Below are 21,619 nucleotides of genomic sequence, written 5' to 3' on the forward strand. Positions count from 1 at the left end.
ATTACCACCAGCAATGTATGAGAGTTCCAGTGGTCCTATATCTCATCAACACTTGACAGTATCAGTCCTGATTTCCCCCATTCTTCTGGGTACGTAATGATACCTCACTGTGGTTTAAATTTATATTTCTCTGAGATTAATGAGGCTGAGAAGTCTTCTTGTGTATATAGGCCATTAGTAATATATTCCTCTTGTGAAGTATTTGTTTAAACATTTTGGCAAGTTTTAGTTGGGCTATTGTCTTATTGAGTTGTAAGAATTGTGGATATATATGTCAAATATACATATTATGAATATTTTCTCCTAGTCTGTAGCTTGCATTTCATTTTCTTAGCAGTGTTTTTCAGATAGCAAAACAGTTTAATTTTGATGAAGTCCCGTTTATTAATTACTTTCTTTTATGACCCATGCTTTTTGTGTCTTATCTAGGAAATCTTTGCCTACTCTAAGGTTTGAAAGAATCATGTTACAAGCTGTTATTAATTAATTAATTAATTTGTATTAAATTTATTGAGGTGACATTGATTAGTAAAATTGTATAGGTTTCAAGTGTACAATTCTGAAACACATCATCTATATATTGCATCATGAGTTCACCACCCAAAGTCAATTTTCTTTCCATCACCATACATTTGACGCCCTTTACCCTCTTCTACCACCCACCTCCCCCATTACCTTCTGGCTTTTAAAATAAGTTGAGAAGTAATCAGTGAGTTAGTATTAAGTATAAGCTTAGCTACCATGGCCTGAAGAATAATCTTCTCTGATACCAAAATCCCTGTGTAGTATACTATGACTCTCCTAATTCTGATCTATGCCTCTGAATAGAAATGAAGAGCTCTGAACAACTGTTTAAAAAATTAATAAGTATTTCTAAAGAGAATGATTAAATTTATTCTCAAACATGGGTACAGCTCAAGTGAGCAGGATATGAGAAGAGCACCCAGTTTCTCAGTTTGGACTGTATGGAGGCTCTCCTCTGTCATTATACTTAAAAAAGAGTTTGTCATTCTTTTTTTCTTTCTCCCTTTGTTAAAAAAAAAAGAAAATCTTTTTTGAGTCTCTTAGTATGCCACATTTTCTGTCCTTTATATCTTTCTCCCTTTATATGTGCACATCCTAGAGAGTTCTATTTCCTGACTGTTTTCTTTTTCCCTTCCATATTCCTTTCCTATCTTTTTACTTCTTTCTTTAGCTCTTCTCCTGCCCGTCTTTTTCTCATTGATTTTTCTCTTCTGAAGTGACATAGTGTAGAACTTATGCATATATAAAAGACAGATTTATGCATTCAGAATTTATTGAGTAAAGATTTATACCGTCTATATTTATACTTCAAAATTTAAGATGAATTGAAGGTTGAGTGCTTTATCCTTCTCCTTAAAAATTAACCAAGTTGCTTTTAATTTGAATGTTGTCCTCAAATGATTTTCCCTTTCTTGTTATACAGTAAAATCAACAATTTTATTTGGTAATTTGGGAGAACATTTTTATTTATTTATTTTACAAAAATGAATATAGATACATAGCTCTTTGGCAGGAAAAAAAGGTCTTCAAACAAAGTTAGTGTTTTTTTTTTTAAGGAAAATTCACTTTGTACAAACATACTATAAAATATTAACTGCTGTAATGCACTTTTTCCAATAAGGAAGTGTTGCTGATATTCCTGTTCAGAAAATATGGCTATTTCAGAGTCCCTTTTAAAGCATCTTTCAGGATTCATAAACTGTTTCATAAAATGCATATCTACAGACATTGTCCTCTACTCTTTAAGCCTACAAAAATACTTTAATATTTCTCATTTCCTTTCTTAATGTAGCACAGTCATTATTTTTATGCTCCCTTACCCTTTATTCCATCTTCTATCTTCATTTTTAAAAAATGTATGTCATTCCCCTCTCACTGTGTATTTTTACCTCACTCTCTTTAAGTCTTTACAAATTGGATAGCACAAATATTAGGTTTTCAATGTCTGCTTTCTCATTCAGTTTTTCTATTTTAATGTCTCTTTATACCACATTATCTCTTTCCTTTTCTTATTTCTGCTTAATTCACCTCTATGCCATTCATTAGGCCCAATTCAATGACTTCTAGCAACTGTTAGGAGAAGAAAAGAGTTCTTTTTCAGCACTTCATTTCTGTAATCATTTGAAACCTATAAGCCACGACTTTTGGAAACAATTAGGGTTTAATACTTCATAATGAAAATGCTTTTTTAAATGGCTATTTTCAAGAAATCAACAAACGACAAGTGTTGGCTAGGATGTGGAGAAAATGGAACCTTTGTGTACTGTTGGTGGGATTGTAAATTGGTGCAGTCATTGTGGAAAGCCATATGGAGGTTCCTCAAAAAACTAAAAATAGAACTACCGTATGACCCCACAATTCTACTTCTGGGTACTTATCCAAAGAAATCCAAAACACTAATTTGAAAAAACATATGCATCCCTATGTTCATTACAGCATTATTTACAATAGACAAAATATGGAAGCAATCTAAGTGTTCATTGACAGATGAATGGATAAAGAAGAGGCGGTACTTATATATAATGGAATATTACTTGGCCATAAAAAAGAATGAATTCTTGCCATTTGTGATAACGTGGATGGACCAAGAGGGTGTTGTGCTAAGTGAAATAAGTTAGAGAAAGACAAATACCATATTATTTCATTTATGTATATGTGGAATCTAAAAAACAAAATAAATGAACGAACAAAACAAACTCATAGATACAGAGAACAAATTGATGGTCACTAGATAGGAGGGGTGTTGGGGAGATGGATGAAAAAGATGAAAGAAATTAAGAAGTATAAATTGTCAGTTATAAAAACAGTCACGGGATGTAAAGCACAGGGAATATAGTCAATGATATTGTAATAAGTATATATGGTGTCCTATGTGTACTAGGCTTATTGGGATGATCACTTCATAAGGTTTATAGATGTCTAATCACTATGTTGTACACCTGAAACTAATATAATATTGTATATCAAGTGTCATTGAAAAATAAATTTAAAAAAAGGAAAAAATTCCATAGCAGAACAGTTTGCAAAGATGAACCTGTAAAAAAAAGAAAATGTTTCTTTTTAATCATTTTCAACTGTCCTCAGAGATATTAAAAATTATTTAAAATGTTAGTTGGATAAATAATGCATTTAAAATGAGTATGGAGTGGGAAGTGTCAGCATGTATGGCTGGAGACAAGGTGAGCTGCAAATAATGGAAACTGGAAATATTTCAGAATGGGTTTTTAAACTTTTCTACTTGTTAAAGCTCTAAAGATAAAGTTGAATAAATGAATGTTAGAGGGAATGGATATGGACATGAGGAAGTCTGAATTATAGACCGAATCTGCCTATGGTAATTTCTTTGGAGCCTCCAATTTAATGTTTATATGTCACTTAAATAACTATTTCATAGTATATCAATGTTCATTTTTATATAAAATATTCTCCTAAGTCTCCAAGTAAATACTTAGTCCTATCAGGTGACTTCCCCCACTCTGCCCCATGCCTTCCTGTTCATCCATCACTTTGTTCAAGTATCTGTAGGGGTAGGAGTACCCAGTTTGATAAGCTCAGTACAAGAGCAGAATAGTTGGGGCATCTAATCCAACTTGTTTACTATCTTTCTTCCTATTACTATTCCCATCACTGACTAGAAATGAAGGTGCTAGAACAAGGTAGATGGTGGTGGTGGTGGTTGTGGCTGCCTCTCTGATAGATGGCTATCTCAAAGCGCAATGGACTGTTTGAGTAGAGAGTGAGTTGCCTTGAGTGGAGGTGTTTAAACAGAGATAGAGTGAGACGATATTGGAAACTTAAGCTTCAGCTGTGGGGTAAGACTGCATAAATGATATATCAAAGAATCTAGATCATATGGTAGGATAAAAGGAAATCTTTGTTTGCCTCTGAGGCATTCTGTAACTAAATTGATCATTACATTAAGATATAAAAAAAAATCTAGTAGCATAATTAGGGCATTTAAATTAAACCAATAGGGTAATAACTCCAGGAGAAATAAAAATTGGAGACAATATTGTTGAATATAAAATTTACTGATGAAATAACTAAATAAAAATATTAAAGTAGCTTGGCTTTATTAGGAATAAAATTAATTGCTTGTACTAAAATATAAACAAGCAAAAACTGGATTGGGAGTATATTGTCCTCTGGCTGGGTAACAGTGGTATGTTGGGTAGAGAAAACGAAGAAATGATGGGAGGAAGAAGGGCAGAGAAGAGCTGAGGATGGGGCTGAGAAGAGTTTTTTCTTCTGTCTTTGAACAGTTGTGTTGGTTTTTACTGGATCATATTACCTCCTATTGCCACAGCAGGATAATCAAAGGAGCTCTGGGACCATTTGTAGTCAACCTTTCTTCCTACTACCATCTAGGCCTCGGTCTAACTTCTAAGTCTATGGGAATTCATAACATTTAGAAAAACGTGCTCTGAGGTTGGAGGGGATGTAAATAATTTCTTTTTAAATGCTGATACATCTAATACCTTGCTACTCTAAATACAGTCTGTGGACCAACAGCAACTGCAGCATGGACATCACCTGGGAGCTTGTCAGAAATGCAGAATTTCAGGCCCCAGCCTGTTCTACTGAATCATAATCTGCATTATCACAAAATATCCATGAGATTCACATGCATATTAATATTTAAGAAGTACTGACATAACATATTTAGTTTGCATTCTTATAGGGTATCATCTACTCCCAGGATGTCAGTAATTTTCTGGATGGTTTTAACTGAGGTTGTACTCTCTTAATTAATCCATTAATCCATTACCACATTTAATCCTCACAACAAATCTTGGAGATACATTAATCTTTATATTGCATATGAGACAGTGAAGTAATGTATCCAAGATCACATAATCACTACATGGTGAAGATGCTATACCTGGGTCTGACTGGTTTCCAGGTCTTTTTTCTTTTCCTACACTCTATTGCTTTTTCTTGAACTTAATCATGAGTAATTGTTTATGCATTAGGAGAATAAAGCCCATTGAAAAAGATTGTAAAAAAGAACCCTACAGAGTGTGTTAAACGAGAGAAGTCTTTCAGTCATTCAAAGATTATTTCAAATAGTGTTTCACACTTCTCATGGTGATAAAGCAAATAAGACAGACTGAAACATCATTGGTCCCTGGCTTTTGGTGTAGTCTAGGGAAGTGAGAGGACTGCGTCCTGTCATGGCCACACTTCATTCTGCCCATCAGCTGACTTGCATCTTGTTGCTGCTGAGGCAGGCCCCATCTGTTTAAGCCTATGTTGAGCCAGGTGCTAAGAGCAGTACTGATTGTGTTATGTTGAGGCTGCCCATATGCCTCCATGCAAACTGTAGTTCAAGAGCTGTAAAACTTTGCATTTTCAATCTCTCAGAAGGCTTTGAACAAAACCAGTGCCAATAGGCTATTTGAATGCTTTATATTTGCCAAAAGAGTGTAGATTTTATGGCCACCAACCAAATTATTAAGAAATACTGTATTTTCAGAATAGCTACATTTTCCAGAGAGAGGTGCAAAGAAACCCTATAAAACACTGGAGATGACTGTGATCACCCTTTGTTCTTGGAAAACTCCATTCAACTGGAAACATAGAGGATTAAATAAAAACCAACTGATATCTGCCTTGAGGCTGGAGGATCCTGTGCCTGTTTAGCTTTGTGGTGTAACCCAGATGGACTTATTTCAAGCTGGGTAACATTTGGTGTGGGCTGTCCACACTGCACAAGCATTTCTTAGGGGAACTAGATAATGCTTTAAAATGAACAGTGGATTAGAAGTGTGAAGTTAGTGTGGGGCATGTCTCTGTATCTTAGGGTAGAACTGGGTGTACATGGGGGGGGGGCATAATTTTCAGTTGAGTAAAGGTAGGGGAAGCACTACTGTTTCTTGATGAGTTTCAGGTCTGTTCTCATATTTGAAGTAGCGTCTGTTGGCTCATCCTTTCATAGGGTGTGTGAGTTTGTCGGTGGAGACCAGCCTCATCGAGGTCTCTTTCCTCTGCTCTGTCGGCCCTGATTTCTCTAAAGTGATGAGCTTGAGGGCCTCCAGGCTTAGGAGCTTTTAGAGCCGGATTGGCTGCCTGGGAGCCGGGCCTGATAGGGGCGTCCTCATGACGCCTCCACAGTCACCGTGTCTTTACCTCCCGCTGTCTTTCTGACGTTAGCACAAGACTAGCACTCGGAGAGAGATAGTCCTGGACTTCAAGGGCCAATTAACTTGGAGGTCCCACCCCTCTGTTCAGAGCCAGCTCAACTCGGAGAACTCAGAGCCAGCCTCGAGAGTAAAGCTTTTTGAGTTGAAAGGGGGGGGGGCGCAAACTCATCTTAAATGTCAGTTCAATATCCACAGGGGCGAGCGACAGCAGGTAATTAGAAGCAATTAGCTGTCCCCCTGCCGGGAAGCCGGGCAATTACCTTTTTCTCTCTTCCTCTTCCGTCCTCCTCCTCTGGTGGAAGCGGTAGAAGTGCTTTGCTCTCTAAGCAGCTACGTACGCTGAGCTGGCATAGGAATGAGGGATGAACTGAGCAAGGATTCCGTCTCCTCCTCCAGCCGCCGCGGTGGCCAGGGGCAGAGCAGTGCATTGTGGAGGCTGAGCGCGCCGCAGCAGCTGGAGCCGCGGCCCCGGGATCGCCTGGCGGAGAGCTGTCCGAGGTGCTGACCGCCCGACCCGCAGCCGGCCGGCGCCGCGAGCGCGCCACTGCATCGGACCCCTCCAAGTCCCGGCCTTCCTCCCACGTTACGTCTGTGTGTCTCTCTTTACCTAAGAGCGTAGCGGCTGGAGGAAATCATGGTGTTCGCTCCAGGTACACCTGCACCTTGCTTTTCCACCAGGTGTCTAGGCGGGGAGCGGGGAAGAGAAGGGAGAGAATAGAGAGAAAAGGCCTTTACCTGATGGCCCATCTGCGCGTTTCGGAGTTACTGTCTGTGAGTGAGGGGCGGGAGAGTGCCCTTGTGCCCTTCTCCCCCGTCCCGCCTCATATGTCCTAAGAATCTCCAGCCATCGTCCTGCCGCTGCTTTTACCACCTGGTTCCTCCACATCCCATCCGAGCTGAGGCACCTTGAGAACTGGCACCTTCGCCAGCGGCACAGGCGCCTATGTGGGCGGGAGGGTGGAGAGATGGGACAAAGAGCATTGGGCTTCGGGCTACCTAGGTGAGAATCTTCTTTGCTGCCACTTCCCCTTCCGCAGAAGTGGCAAAGTGACCCGGTTCCTCCTAAGCTCCTGAGAGAAGTGGGCAAAGCCCAAGGTAATGGGACGAAGGGCAGAAGAGCGATACTCCTTAAGGATTTAGACCTGAAACTCTGAAGGCTGCAGCAGAGAGGCTGCTACTGCGGCGCCGCTGGCGGTTGCAGTGTCTGTTTTGGAGCTACTGGTGAAGGACTTGGGTCCCTTTGCTGCTATCTGTGGCTACAAGTTGGGGAAGAGTCAGATTTGTCTGCGTTTGACCGGCTTACACCAGTGTGTGCCTGTGTGTGCAAAGACGTGGATGTGTGTTTCAGATGAGGTCAGGCGGAGTTAGATAACAGCTAGGAAAGCACGGTCGTTGTTAACATACGAAGCTGTCTTCAGGGGTAGATACAAAGTCTTCTTTCCCCTCTCTCTTAAATTCGAGGCTCCGCTTTCATTAAAGACGGTTGTGGAAAAAAAGGGAGTAGGGGAAAGAGCAGAGGAGCCTAGAACTCTTTAACTGTGTTGCGGTTCTTTAATATGAAAGGTTGGTTTGCATTTGCTCTGGCCATGGACCTCAGAGAGCTGGGGAGGAAAGGTATTTTAAAATTAGACGAATTGAGTCTGGGCTTCAAAATATTCAGTTAGCAAAAGTTGAGTAGAGGAAGTTGCACACCCCCCCCCCCAACCGCCACCCATACACACATCAGGATGCTAGATGGGGAGTCAGAAATGAGTTTCAGTTCTGACAGTACAGGCCCAGGAGCCCTTCTACCCCCCATCTTAAATAATTTAAGGCGAGAAATTGTTCTGCATAATGAAGGACATACAATCAACGCAGGATCTGTGAAGTTGGAAAACTACAGTTCTTTGTTGCATATATAAACTACTTAACACTTTATAAGGCACTTACATGCCCTTAAGTCATTCGGTCTTTAAATTAGCCTATGAGGTAAACAGTATCATGCCTATTTTACCACCCCCAGGGAGGCAGATTCCAGATAGTCTTGCCAGACTTAGCTGGAGTTTTCTGACCTCAGATTCTGTCTTTTTTCCCTATACCTCAGACCCTATCTTCCTGGGGTGTGTGTGTGTGTGTGTGTGGGGGGGGGAATCCCCTCACCAGTTCACGGACAGCTGCTTTTTGGTTCAAGGTCAGATGTATCCAAGGCAAGTGTCCTTCCATTTCCAAGGTTGGGAATGGGCTGTAGTTAGGGTTATTGTGTGATGTTAACCAGGCATTTTCTAAAAGCTTGATTGTGGGTGAAGAAGGATTATGTAGTTAGCAGTGCGGGGATTTGTGGAGTTGACTGACTTGGTGTAGGCAGCCCACAGTCTGGACAGAGTTTTACTTTTCCATTTTTCTTCTAAGATATGTATTCGTTTTTTTGTTTTTGTTTTTCCTGTGGGGAAAGTAGAAGTTACTCATTACTGTCAGAGATGGCATAAATGGACCTTGATAGGATATGTACAGAAACCTGCGATGAAACACTTTGAGTCATTTCTTCAATTTTGAGTAACTCTCGAAAAATCATGAGCATTTTGGGGCAATAAGAACAGGGTGCTAAAAATATGTCAATTTACCTTCTCATCTACTAACCATATGTCTTCTAACTCATACAGTGATATTATTCTGAAGAAAATCAGAGCAATGAATTGTTTTTTAATTCTGCCAGCTTTTCAGCATTTAACCTCATTTCTAGAACTCTTGCTCTTCTAAACCTCTATAATCTGGGGATCCTGATGTTTTGTATTTGTCAGATGAAAGACTCCCCCACCCCTTTCTCCAGACCAACTTAATGCTCAGGAATAGAGGGAAGAGAGGAATGGGTTATGATCATTCCAAAATTAATAAGAATGTGTTTGATAATCCAAGACGAATATAACAATAAATTAACAATAAACTATTCATAAAATTGGGTCAGTGGGTACTGCGCCCTTCAAAACCCACTGTAGCATTTTGGATTTTAGCAAAGGGAGATGAGAAACCTGAGGTCTCATTCTGGCCTTGCCTCTGCGGATGGGACTGCCTTTGAATGGTTCTGCTGCCTCTTTGCTTACCCAAAAGGCAAAGGTGAAGAGTGACAGAGATTCGCAAAGCAAGTTTCAGTCCAGAAGTACAATGAGGTGGGAATTTATATAACTCTGGTTAGGATTCATGCAAAGCACATGATACAAAATATCCCTGCATTCTCTTGCTTCAGTTAGTCTACAGATTGTAAGGAAGAGAGATTAAATCCGACAGGGTCTTTGGGTGGTTTCTCAGTTTACATAGGGCAGACAATTTGGTTCTTCGCTTTCCTTCTTACACCATTCATAGACTTTGTAATTTAGGAGGGTTTTAATTTTGTGCACACCAATTTTTAAGCCCCTTACAGGTAAGGGGTCATAACTACTAACTAAGGATTCAGTTACCTGAAGCTTATCACTCGTTTCTTTTTCCTTTATAGGAATTATATAATATTAACAACAATAAAAAGAGGAACAAAGTATAAATATGTTCTCTGAAAGTAGCATATATCCCTAAATACAGGTTAAACTAAGTGGAGGCATATGGCTGATACTAAAGGCCAAAATGAGGTCTCTTGCTTCCTTTTCCTAAATTTATTCCTCCTCCTTCCTTCCCCCTGACTGAAGGTGGAATCTTTCTTTCTGGAGTAATATGAGATTTAGAAGCATACCACCAGGGCCAAAGGAAAGTGGGTGACGCAGATGATATGGAAAAATATTTTGGCTCTTGTGGATAATATAAACTGACCGAGATTACTTAGTCTCTGGCTATAGCAAAAGCTTTCATTAGGGAGGAAAGGAAGTTCTGGGAGGAGATATTTGGACTTCCTATATGGTGCTGTTGGTTTTGTGGGGGAATATTAAGGCATTGTAACTAATTTGTGGACAAAGTCAGAGTGTAAGAAAGAAGAAAGACCTCTGGACATTGGTGTTGAAAGTGAAAAAGTACACAAGAGAATGTCAGTGCTGTGGTTTCTCCCAAAGAATCCCAGACTCTGAAAAATCAGATTAGCAACTCCACCTCTCTTTAGGAAGAGCTAATAAAAAAGTAGAGTATGAGACGGAAAGTGTGGACAGAAGTTTCCTTATCCTTTGTCCATCCCCCATTCCCCCAAATTATTAGTATATAGTATTTCAGGGATTAATGCACCTCTCTGTGAATGGACTTAATATATTTTGACTTGTTTGGATTGCCTTCAGGTATAATGTATTGTCAGCAATAAAAAAAAAATCTTTCTTTTCTTGCATATGAATTAGGCAAGGTATGAAACAAGGATTTCATGGGGATTAAAAATGGCATAATCATAAGCAATTAGAAAGCTAGCCCCTTGATGTCTAAGATTAGTTTAAAAAACATTTACCAACACTAGTTCTAGAGAGAGCTGTCAAAAATATTTAAGAAAATATCTTATTTATTACAAGGTAGTTATAGCTTTTATTTATATAAACTTCTTACCAATTCCTGAGAAATCAGTGAATAAAATTATATTGCAGACTATCTCAACTGTAAAGTTTATAATCTGCCAACCCCCCAAAATTATTTTCTGTTGATAGATTCTTTAAAAACTTTTATTAATTTACTATTTAAAAATACATATAAAGTTGACATTTTTTGGCATACCATTCTATGAATTTTAACACATGTATTTTTATTTCCCTAATAAAAATTTGCATTTCCCTAATGACTAATGATTTTAATGATTTTTAAAGAATCATTAAAGAATCATTACATAGAGTTGTGTAATGACCAAAGAATAGTTCCATTGGACCAAAAATTAAATCCTGTTACCCCTTGTAGTCAAACCCTTCCCCCAACCTGTAACCCCCAGTTACCACTGATCTGTTTTTCATCCCTATAGATTTGCCTTATCCAGAATGTCATATAAATGGAATCATATAGTGTTTGAGACTGGCTTCTTAAATTCAGTATAATGCCATTGAGATTCATATATGTTGTGTGTGATCAAAAATTCATTCCTTTTTATTTTTGATTAGTATTTCATTGTATGGATGTACCCACATTTTTTTTTTAATCCCTTTCCCCATTGAAAGACATTTAGGTTGTTTTCAGTTTTTGGTGATTATAAATAAAGTTATGAAAAACATTCCTGTACATGTATATGTGAAGATAGGTTTTCATTTATCTAGGGTAAATACCTAGGCTTGGGACTACTGGATCTTATAGTGAAGTATATGCTTCACTGTTCTCTAGAAAGGTTGTACCATTTTGCATTACTACCAGCAATGTATGAGAATTCCAGTTGCTTTGCATCCTTGTCCTTCTGTTAGGTGTATAATGATATTCATTGTCGTTTTAATTTGCATTTCCCTAATGACTAATGATTGTAATGATTTTTTTTCAAGGTTTTTTTCCCTATCCATTGAAATTATGATGTAATTTATTTATTTATTTAAACCTTTCTCTCTCTCTCTCTCTCTTTTTTTTTTTTAAGATTTTATTGGGGAAGGGGAACAGGACTTTATTGGGGAACAGTGTGTACTTCCAGGACTTTTTTCCAAGTCAAGTTGTTGTCCTTTCAGTCTTAGTTGTGGAGGGGGCAGCTCAGCTCCAGGTCCAGTTGCTGTTGCTAGTTGCAGGGGGCGCAGCCCACCATCCCTTGCGGGACTCGAGGAGTTGAACTGGTAAACTTGTGGTTGAGAGCCCACTGGCCCATGTGGGAATCGAACCGGCAGCCTTTAGAGTTAGGCATGGAGCTCCAACCGCCTGAGCCACCGGGCGGGCCCTATTGCAACGATTTTTTAAAGGAACTTATTTGCCATTTGTATTCTCATATTATTCTTCCTTGGTGAAGTGTCTGTTCAAATCTTTTGTCCATTTTTTGGGAGGACGGGTGTTTGTTTCCTTATTGTTTAGTTTTAAGAGTTCTTTATATATCTGGATACAAATCTGTTGTCGGATACGTGATTTGCCAATATTTTCTTCCAATTTGTAGACTGACTTTGTATTCTTTTACCACTACCATTTTTCAGAGTTAAATTTTTTAATTTTGATAGTCTAACTTATCAATTTGTTCTTCTACAGGTTTTGCTTTTGATCTCATATTTAAGAACCTTTTGTACAACTCAAGATTAGGAAGATTTTCTTCCATGCTTTCTTCTAAAAATTTTATAATTTTACGTTTAGGTCTAATCATGAGATTAGATACCTACCCTCATGATTTCATCTAAACCTAATTATCTCTTAAAAGGCCTTACCTCCAAATACCATCACATTGGAGGTTAGGGCATGAACATGAATTTTGGAGGGACACATTCAGTCCATAACAAGTTGATTTTTGGATATGGTATGAATTATAGGTCAAGGTTCTTTTCTTTGCATAGGATGTCCAATTGTTCTAATATCATTCGTGGGAAAGATAATAATTCTCCATTTAGTTATCTTTGCAACTTGTTAAAAATTAATTGGCTATGTTTGTGTGGGTCTATTTTATGACTTTATTCTTTTTCATTCATCTATATGTCTATCACTAATACCACACTATCTTTATTACCAAAGCTTTATAGTAATCTAAAAAGTCAAGTAGTAGGAATTCTTCAATTTTGTTTTTCTCTTTCAAAATTATTTTGGCTGTTTTAATCTCTTGGCCTTTCCCTATAAATTTTAGAATCAGCTTGCCTGTATCAGCATAAAACCCTGCTGAGATTTTGATTGGAATTCTGTGAAATCTATAGGTCTGTTTGTGGAGAACTAGTATCTTAACTATGTTTAGTCTCCAATACATGAACATACATCTCTTCATTTATTTAGCTCTTCTTTGATTTCTTTCATCAGTATTTTGTAGTTTTTAGTGTACACATCTTGCATATGTTTTGATACATTTATACCTACATATTTCTTTTGGGAAGATCTACTGTAAGTGGCTGAATTAAAAACAATTCAATTCTCAAACATTCATTGCTAGTATAGAAATATGAATAAGTTTTGTCTGTTGACCTTGTTTCCTATGATCTTGCTTAATTTTCTCATCAGTTGTAGGAGTTAGTTTGTAGATTTATTAGAAGCTTTTATGTAGGCAATCATGTTGTCTGCAAATAGGGATCATTTTATTTCTTTTTCAGTTTCATGCCTTTAAGCATTGGCTAGGGCTTCTAGTACAATATTAAATAGAAGTAGTGAAAATGGACATTCATGCCATGTTTCCAGTCTTCAGGGAAAGCATGCAGTCTTTCACCATTAGGTATGTTTGCTGTAGGATTTTTTTTTTGTAGATGTTCTTTATTGGGTTGAAGAAGATCATGTTTTTTCTTAGTTTACTGCTAGTTTTGTCATCAATAGATGTTGAGTGTTGTCAAATATTTTTTTCTCCTTGTAATGATATGATCATGTGGGTTTTCTTCTTTAGGCTGTTAATATGGTGAATTACATTGATTGCTTTTCAAATTTTCAACCACCCTTACATTCCTGAGATAACACTCACTTGGTCACGATGTATTATTCTTTTCATATACTAAAGGAATCAATTTGTTAATAGTTTAAGTTATTTTGGTCAATGTTCATGAGAGATGTTGGCCTTTTTTATTTTTTAGTTTTCCTGCATCATCTTTGTCAGGTTTTGTTATCAGAGTAGTCCTGAACTCATAAATTAGATGGGAAGTGTTTCTTCTTTGATTTTCTGGAAGAGATGGTGTAGACTGGTATAATTTTTCCTTAAATGTTTAGTAGAACTGTTTGGGCCTCGAGTTTTCTTTGTAGGGAACTCTTTAAAAATGAATTCATTTTTTTTTTTTTTTGATAAATATAGGACCATTCTGTTCATGTTGGGTGACTTTTGGTAATTTTTTGAGGAATTGGTTCATTTCATCTAATTTATTGAATTTATGAGAATAAATTTGTTTGTAACATTTTCTTATTTTCTGTTTAATATATGTGGGGTCTATAGTGATATCTTCTTTTTTGTTCCTGTTACTTGTAATTTGTGTTTTTAACTTGTTTTTCTTTGTCAGTTTGGCTATATGTTTGTTAATTTTTTTATCCTTTCAAAGAAATACCTTTTTGGTTTCATTGATTTTCTATATTGTTTTTCTTGTTTTTAATGTCATTGATTTCTGCTCTTTTAATAATTTCCTTCTTTCTACTTTCTTTAACTTTATTTTACTCTTCTTATTCTAGACTTAAGATTACATTTAGATTGTTTGTATTAGATCTTTCCTTTTTCTAATATAAGCATTTAATGCTATAAACTCCCATCTAATCATTGCTTTAATATGTCTTATAGATTTTTTTTTACATTTTTATTGGCGAATATTGGGGTACAGTGTGTTTTTCCAGGACCCATCAGCTTCAATCTAGTTGTGGAGGGTGTAGCTCAGCTCCAGGTCGAGTCATTGTATTCAGTCTACCCTGTTTCCCTGAAAGTAAGACCTAGTGGACAATCAGTTCTAATGCGACTTTTGGAGCAAAAATTACTATAAGACCCAGTATTATATTATATTATATTATGTTATATTATATTATACCTGGTATTATATTATAGTATAGTATATTATACCTGGTATTATATTATATTATATTATATTATATTATATTATATTATATTATATTATATTATATTATATTAGACCCGGTCTTATATTATAGTAAAATAAGACTAGGTCTTATATTAATTTTTGTTCCAAAAGACACATTAGAGCTGATTGTCCAGCTAGGTCTTATTTTTGGGGAAACACAGTAATTATGGAGGGCGCAACTCACTGGTCCATGTGGGAATCAAACTGGCAACCTTGTTTTATGCGCTCTAAACACTGAGCCAACCGGTCTCCCTGTCTTACAATTTTAATGTATTTTCATTTAGTTCAAAATATTTTAAAATTTACTTTGATACCTCCTTTTTTTTCTGATGGATTATTTAGAATATAGTTTTGTGGTTTTTTTGTTTGTTTTTTAAGGAGGGTGCAGCTCACAGTGGCCATGCAGGGATGGAACTGGCAACCTTGGTGTTAACAGCACCATGCTCTAACCAACTGAACTAACTGGGCTGATGGATTATTTAGAGCTGTGTTGTTTAGTTTCCAGGTATTTGGGGATTCCCTACATATCTTTCTGTTATTGATTTCTAGTTTAATTCCACTATGGTCAGAGAATAAACTTTCTGTGATTTCAACTGTTTTTAATTTGGCAAGGTATGTTTATGAGATAGAATATGGTCTATATTGGTGAATGTTTCATGTGCACTAAAAACAATGTGTGTTCTGGTTGTTGTTTTTTTTTTTTTAGTGTAGTGCTCTATAAATGTCACTTTGATAGTCGATAGTGTTATTTATTTCTTCTATATGCTGGCTCATACTCAGTCTACTTGCTCTATTGATTACTAAAAGAGGAGTGCTGAAGACTCTAGCAAAAACTGTGGATTTTTTCCATTTGGTTTATCACTTTTTACTTCATGTATTATGTAGCTCTCTTATGAAGATTGTTATGTCTTCTTGGTGAATCAACTCTTTTATCATTAAGTAGTGTCCCTCTTTACCTGTGGTAATTTTTCTTGCTCTGACATCTGTTTTGACTGATAACAATATAGCCATGTCAACTTTCTTTTGATTAGTATTTACATGGTACAGTTGATCCTCATTATTTATGAATTACATATTTTCAAATTTGCCTACTCACTAAAATCTATTGTAAAATAGATCAGTCAAAATTAATACTTGCAGATTTCTGGTCAAGATGGCAGAGTAGGTAAATGCTGTGCTTGCCTCCTCTCATAACCACATCAAAACTACAACTAAACTACAGAACAACCATCATTGAGAATGGCCTGAAGTCTAGCTGAACAGAAGTCCTATAACTAAGGACATACAGAAGAAACCACGTTGAGACTGGTAGAAGGGGCAGAAACGCAGAACCAGCTGGTCCCACACCCACATATCACGGTTAAAAATGGGAACAACTATCTCAGCAGCAGATGAGTGAAGGGTCCCAGCCCCACACCAGGGTTCCAGCGCTGAGGAGAAAAGTCCTCATAACAACTTCTGGCTATGAATGCCAGTGGAGATGCTGCCTGGATGAGATGAAGGGCAGATGCAGTCCCAGGCAATCCTCTTAAAGGGCCCACACACGAACTTACTTGCTGATGGACTCACTCGCTTTGAGCTCCAGTGCTGGGGCAGCAGCTCAAAAGGTGCCAGGGGCATAGGGGGAGGAACATGTCTGGCTTTAGGGCAAGGGCTGGAAGGGCAGCTTTCTCCTAGACAGAAGTACTGGCAGAATCCATTATTTCTTTGTTGAGCCCTCCCCACTCCCTGCATGCAGTCACTAGTGGCCTCCATATCTGCATCTCCATCAACCTGGATAACTCTTTTCACCCCACCTTGTGATTCCCTGCCCCACCCAACCTGTGGGCCCACCTAAGCTGCTTCCAGTGGCTTTTCCTTACAAACAGCCTGTTTTGGCACATGCTGTGGAATTTCCTGAAGTCTCTCAAAGATTCAGAAAACCCAAACAAGCAGCATCTGGCTTTGGAAGTCTTCTACCACTTGCTGACAGTCCCCAGCCCAGCATTAGTGGCAGCCAACCTCAGTTCATGGTTTTCCCTCTTGAGGCACCTCCAAGCCGAGTGCAGGTTGTGGCCATCATGGTTCATGCCATGTGGCTTTATGGTTCATGCCAGGTTGCCCTGGGCAGGACACAAGCTGTGGCTGAACTTGACCTTTGGTAGGGCCCCTCCTAGGAGGACCCAGGGTTGGCATGCCCAGTGGCCAGCTTTGGATCGAGCTGGAGCATCTCCTAGCTGCCTCTGAGGATGACATGCCCAAAGCACAGACTGGGCAGGCACCAGAGCCCTGCTAAAGTGAATCCTGCTCCATAGGTTCAGCCCCTGCACAACAGCTCCTCCACTGTATTCATGGACAGTCCTCACAACTAATCAGCCCCAGGGTCAGTCCCTCCCATTGATGTGCATGTAGCAACTAAGGCTCAACTACAAAAGAAGGGCACACACAAGGGACAAACCTGGAGCACCCAGCTTAGATGAATAAGGATACTGTGCCATTGGGACCCACAGAACACCTACGATATAAGCCCACTCTAGTAAGACTGGGAGACATAGCAGCTCTACCTAGTGCATAGAGGCAAACATAGGGAAGCAGCCAAATGGGGAAAAAAGGAAACATGTCCCAGTGAAAGAACAGGACAAAGCTCCAGAAAAAGAACTAAAAAAAAATGGAGGCAAGCAATTTATGAGACACAGAGTTCAAAAAACTGGGGAACTTAAGGGAAAAGTAGATGAACTCAGTGAGAACTTTAAGAAAGAGATAAAAAAAACCCATTAAAATGGAGATACAAAACATAAAAAAAGAACTAATCAGAAATGAAGAATACAATAAATGTAATAAAGAATTCATTAGAGGGATATAGAAGTTAAGGTAGCAGAAAACACCCAATCAGAACAGCAAAAAGAAAAAAGAATCCCAAAAAAAGAGAGGATAGTTTAAGGGGCTTCTGGGACAACATAAAATGTACTAACATTCATATCATAGGGGTAACAGAAGGAGAGAGAGAGCAAGGAATTGAAAACCTATTTGAAGAAATAATGATGGAAAACTTCCCTAACCTGGTGAAAAAAATAGATATACAAGTCCAGGAAGTGCAGAGGGTCCTAAACAATATGAACTCAAACAGGCCCACACCAAGAAACATCATAATTAAAATGCCAAAGTTTAAAGACAAAGAGAGAATCTTAGAAGCAGCAAGAGAAAACCAGTTAGTTACCTACAAGGGAGCTCCCATAAGACTGTCAGCTGACTTCTCAACAGAAACTTTGCAGGTCAGAAGGTATTGACGCAAAATATTCAAAATGATCAAAAGCAGGGATCTAGAACCAAGATTACTCTACCTAGCAAAGATATCATTTAGAATCAAAGGACAGAGAAAGAGCTTCCCAGACAAGAAAAAAACTAAAGGAGTTCATCACTACCAAACCAGTACTATAAGAAATGTTAGAGGGACTTGAAGAAGAAGAAGAAAGAAGAGGAGAAGGAGGGGGAGGAGGAGGAGGAGAAAGATAGAAAATGTGAAAAAAAATGGCAATAACTACATGTCTATCAACAATTACTTTAAATATAAATGGATTAAGTGCTCCAATCAGAAGATAGGTGGCCGAATGGATAAGAAAACAAGACCCTTACATATTCTGCCTACAAGAGATGCATTTCAGATCAAAAGACAAACAAAAAATGAAAGAGAAGTAAAAAGACATTTCTTGAAAATGAAAAAATGAAAAAGGAGAAAAAGCTAGGGTACCAATACTTATACCAAACAAAATACACTTTAAAAGAAAGGCTATAACAAGAGACAAAGAATGATCCAGTAATCCCACTTCTGAGTATTTACCCGAAGAAACCAAACACACTACTTTGAAGTGACATTTGCATCCATATGTCAATTGCAGCATTATTTACAATAGCCAAGATATGGAGGCAACCTGGGTGTTCATCAGTGAATGAATGGGTAAAGAAGAGGTGGTACATATATACAATGGAATATAACTGAGCCATAAAAATGATGAAATCTTGCCATCTGTAACAATACTGATGAGCCTCGAGGGTATTGTGCTGTACACAAAAGTGGAGTACATCAGAGAAAGCAAATGTCATATGATTTCACTTATGTGTGTAATCTAAAGAACAAAATAAAGAAACAAACAAAACAGAATCAGACTCATAGAAACAGAACAGTTTGATGGCCAGCTGGGAAGAGGTTAAGGGGTGGACAAAAATGGGGAAGGGATTAAGAAGTACAAATTGATAGCTACAAATTAGTCGTGGGGAATATAAAATATAATATAAGGAGTATAGTCAATAACATTATAATAAGTATGTATTGTGTCAGATGAGTATTAGATTTATCAGGGTGATCACTTGTAAATTATATAAGTGTCTAATCACTATATTGTACACCTGAAACTAATATAATATTATATGTCAACTGTAATTGAAAAATAAAACAATTCTTAAAAATTAAAAAAAAATAATACTTGCAGGACTTTCTCTGTCATTCAAGGATATGCACAGAATAGCAAAAAATTTGAATCGACTGACAGGCATGTTCCCAGCTGATGGTGAATAAGGCAGTGTTTTGCCTTCTTGTTTCAGCTCTCATACTGTAAAGTAGTGTGATTTTCATGGTGTATTTGGTTTTTCACACATTTGTGCTTTTTATTGATATATTCACTGTTTGATATTGTGCTCAGGGTACTGCTGAGCTGTTGTCTAGTGTTCCTAAGTACAAGAAGGTTGTGACATGCCTTATGGAGGAAAATGTTAGATAAGCTCCATTCAGGCATGAGTTATACAGTTGTTGGCTGTGAGGTCAACAACATATATTAAGGGAAGTGTCTTTAAACAGAAACACACATAAAACAAGATTATGTATGGATCAGTTGATAAAAATGTTGTGACTAGTGGCTTGCAGGAACCTAAACTTTCATTTCCCTTGAGAGTAACATTTCCATATTACTTATTCAATTTTTACAGCTACTTTATAGAAGATAACTACTATTAAAAATGAGGATAGACTGTATATCTTTTCCCATCCTTTTACTTTTAAATTACCTTTATCATTATATTTAATGTGGGTTTCTTATAAGAAGCATATTGTTGGGTCTTGCTTTTTAATCAACTGCATAGTTTTTAAGGTGGTTTAAGCTAGTTACTGACTGCCTAAATGTCTTTTTTACATAACAACTGCATTTTCTCATTCCCCATTATTTAAAATTAAATAACATTTCATCATTTGAAAATTTTTGTTACTATTTTAGAAATTTTAGTAAGAATAGATAATAAAAAATCATAATATTATTCATTAGTAACCCCTGTTAATCTCTTATATATATGTAACTTCTCAGACCTTGTCTCTATGAATATCTTTCCCATTTATTTAAACAAAATTGTTATTATTTTTGCATATTATTTTTGACATGATTGTTTACACAATGTACTGTTATCGTTTTTTTTTATACCATTCAGTTGTTTTCTATGTGTCATTTAAAAAATAGCAACATAGAGCAAAAGATGTCATTAGTCCCGTTTTTATAGATGATAAAAGTAAGACTCAGAAGCCTGACAATTTTAGGTTGCAGAACCAGGATTTGACATTAGATCCACTTATTTTCTATATACAACATTGTTTTTAAACAAATAGCAAGCAACAAATAATTTGCAAAGTAAAATTACAGACAAAGAAAAAAGAACGCAGAACCAGGATTTGACATTAGATCCACTTATTTTCTATATACAACATTGTTTTTAAACAAATAGCAAGCAACAAATAATTTGCAAAGTAAAATTACAGACAAAGAAAAAAGAGATAAAGCTTGTCTCCTTTGGAGAAAATCTGTATATTGAACATTCTTCTTCCAAGTTAGACTATATTTAAGGGGTTCTCTCAACCACACAGAAATGGGCTCTGTCCTTTCACCCTTCCTGGATTCTTCATCTTCTCCAGGCTGCTGCTCTTAGTGATGGACAGTGAAAGAAAGGACAGCCAGGATTGTCAAAAGTTGACCAGGGTAATAAAAATATCCAAAAAATTATTTTCACAGTACTTTATAATTTTTAAAGCATTTATATTAACTCACATAATTTATGTTAACTAATGCTGCTATATGTAAGCTATTGCTTGAGTTGAGAATAAATGGCATTGGACTAAGTATAATCTCTCCTCTATACAAATGATGAGGATATTTCAGTTATTCCACAGCAATTCAAATATGAGACAAAGTTGTTTCCTGCAGAATCATGGGTTTGCAGTCAGATAGGCCTGGGTTCAAGCAGCTCACCTCTGCCATGTCCACCCTTAGTGGCATTGGGTAAGTCATCCAGTCTTGCTGATTTGCTCATGTGTAAAATGAAGATCATAATATCTATTTTCCAGAGAGGTAATGAAGATCAAGTACCTGGCCCACAGCATACTAAATGGTAGCTATTACTGATGTTATTGTTTTAAAAGGGAATGACTGATAATGTGTTTTTTATACACATACACATGTATATGATTTCAAGATTCGACCATCAATCTTAGGGAGGTAGAAAGTTATTCTTTCTGGAGAAGAAGACTGACTTACTGGTTGAATATGTTACCTGGGCAGAGGTTATGAAATTCTAAAGCAAAATGCTATGACAAGTTGAATGGATGATAAAGCAGATGTCTGAGTGCATCCTGGGATGAATAAGTTATGAATCATTGAAAGTTGCTGTTTAACGGCTAGCAGCTGCATGTTTGAAAGCAGATGGCCATCTTGCTGATCTGAATAATTCTGATCATGTCTAAATTTAAAAGCTGATGATTTTCTGGTGAGGGTATAATGCATTATGTTTTTAATATTTAATTATTTAGTTAGGGTACATTTGTATTTTGGGGTTTGAGATATTGTTTTACAATCTCTATGCCTTTACTTTTTCTTGGAGACGTAA

At 37.2% G+C, this 21,619-nt stretch overlaps 1 protein-coding gene across 2 annotated transcripts in view; it reads left to right on the plus strand.

Moving 5' to 3' along the window:
* The window catches only part of AKAIN1 (A-kinase anchor inhibitor 1), a 100,210-nt gene that overhangs the window by 33,730 nt on the left and 44,861 nt on the right, over positions 1-21,619 (plus strand). Inside the window, exon 1 of one of the 2 annotated variants that reach the window (XM_033087671.1) lies at positions 6,688-6,817. The exons of the other annotated variant lie outside the window; for it this stretch is intronic. Coding sequence (XP_032943562.1) covers positions 6,802-6,817 — 16 coding nt within the window. The 5' untranslated portion in view covers positions 6,688-6,801. Of the gene's footprint in view, positions 1-6,687; positions 6,818-21,619 lie in introns of those variants that run through there. 2 annotated transcript variants of the gene reach the window in all.

This window comes from Rhinolophus ferrumequinum, chromosome 19 (genome assembly GCF_004115265.2).
Source record: "Rhinolophus ferrumequinum isolate MPI-CBG mRhiFer1 chromosome 19, mRhiFer1_v1.p, whole genome shotgun sequence".
Classification (NCBI taxonomy): Eukaryota; Metazoa; Chordata; class Mammalia; order Chiroptera; family Rhinolophidae; genus Rhinolophus; species Rhinolophus ferrumequinum.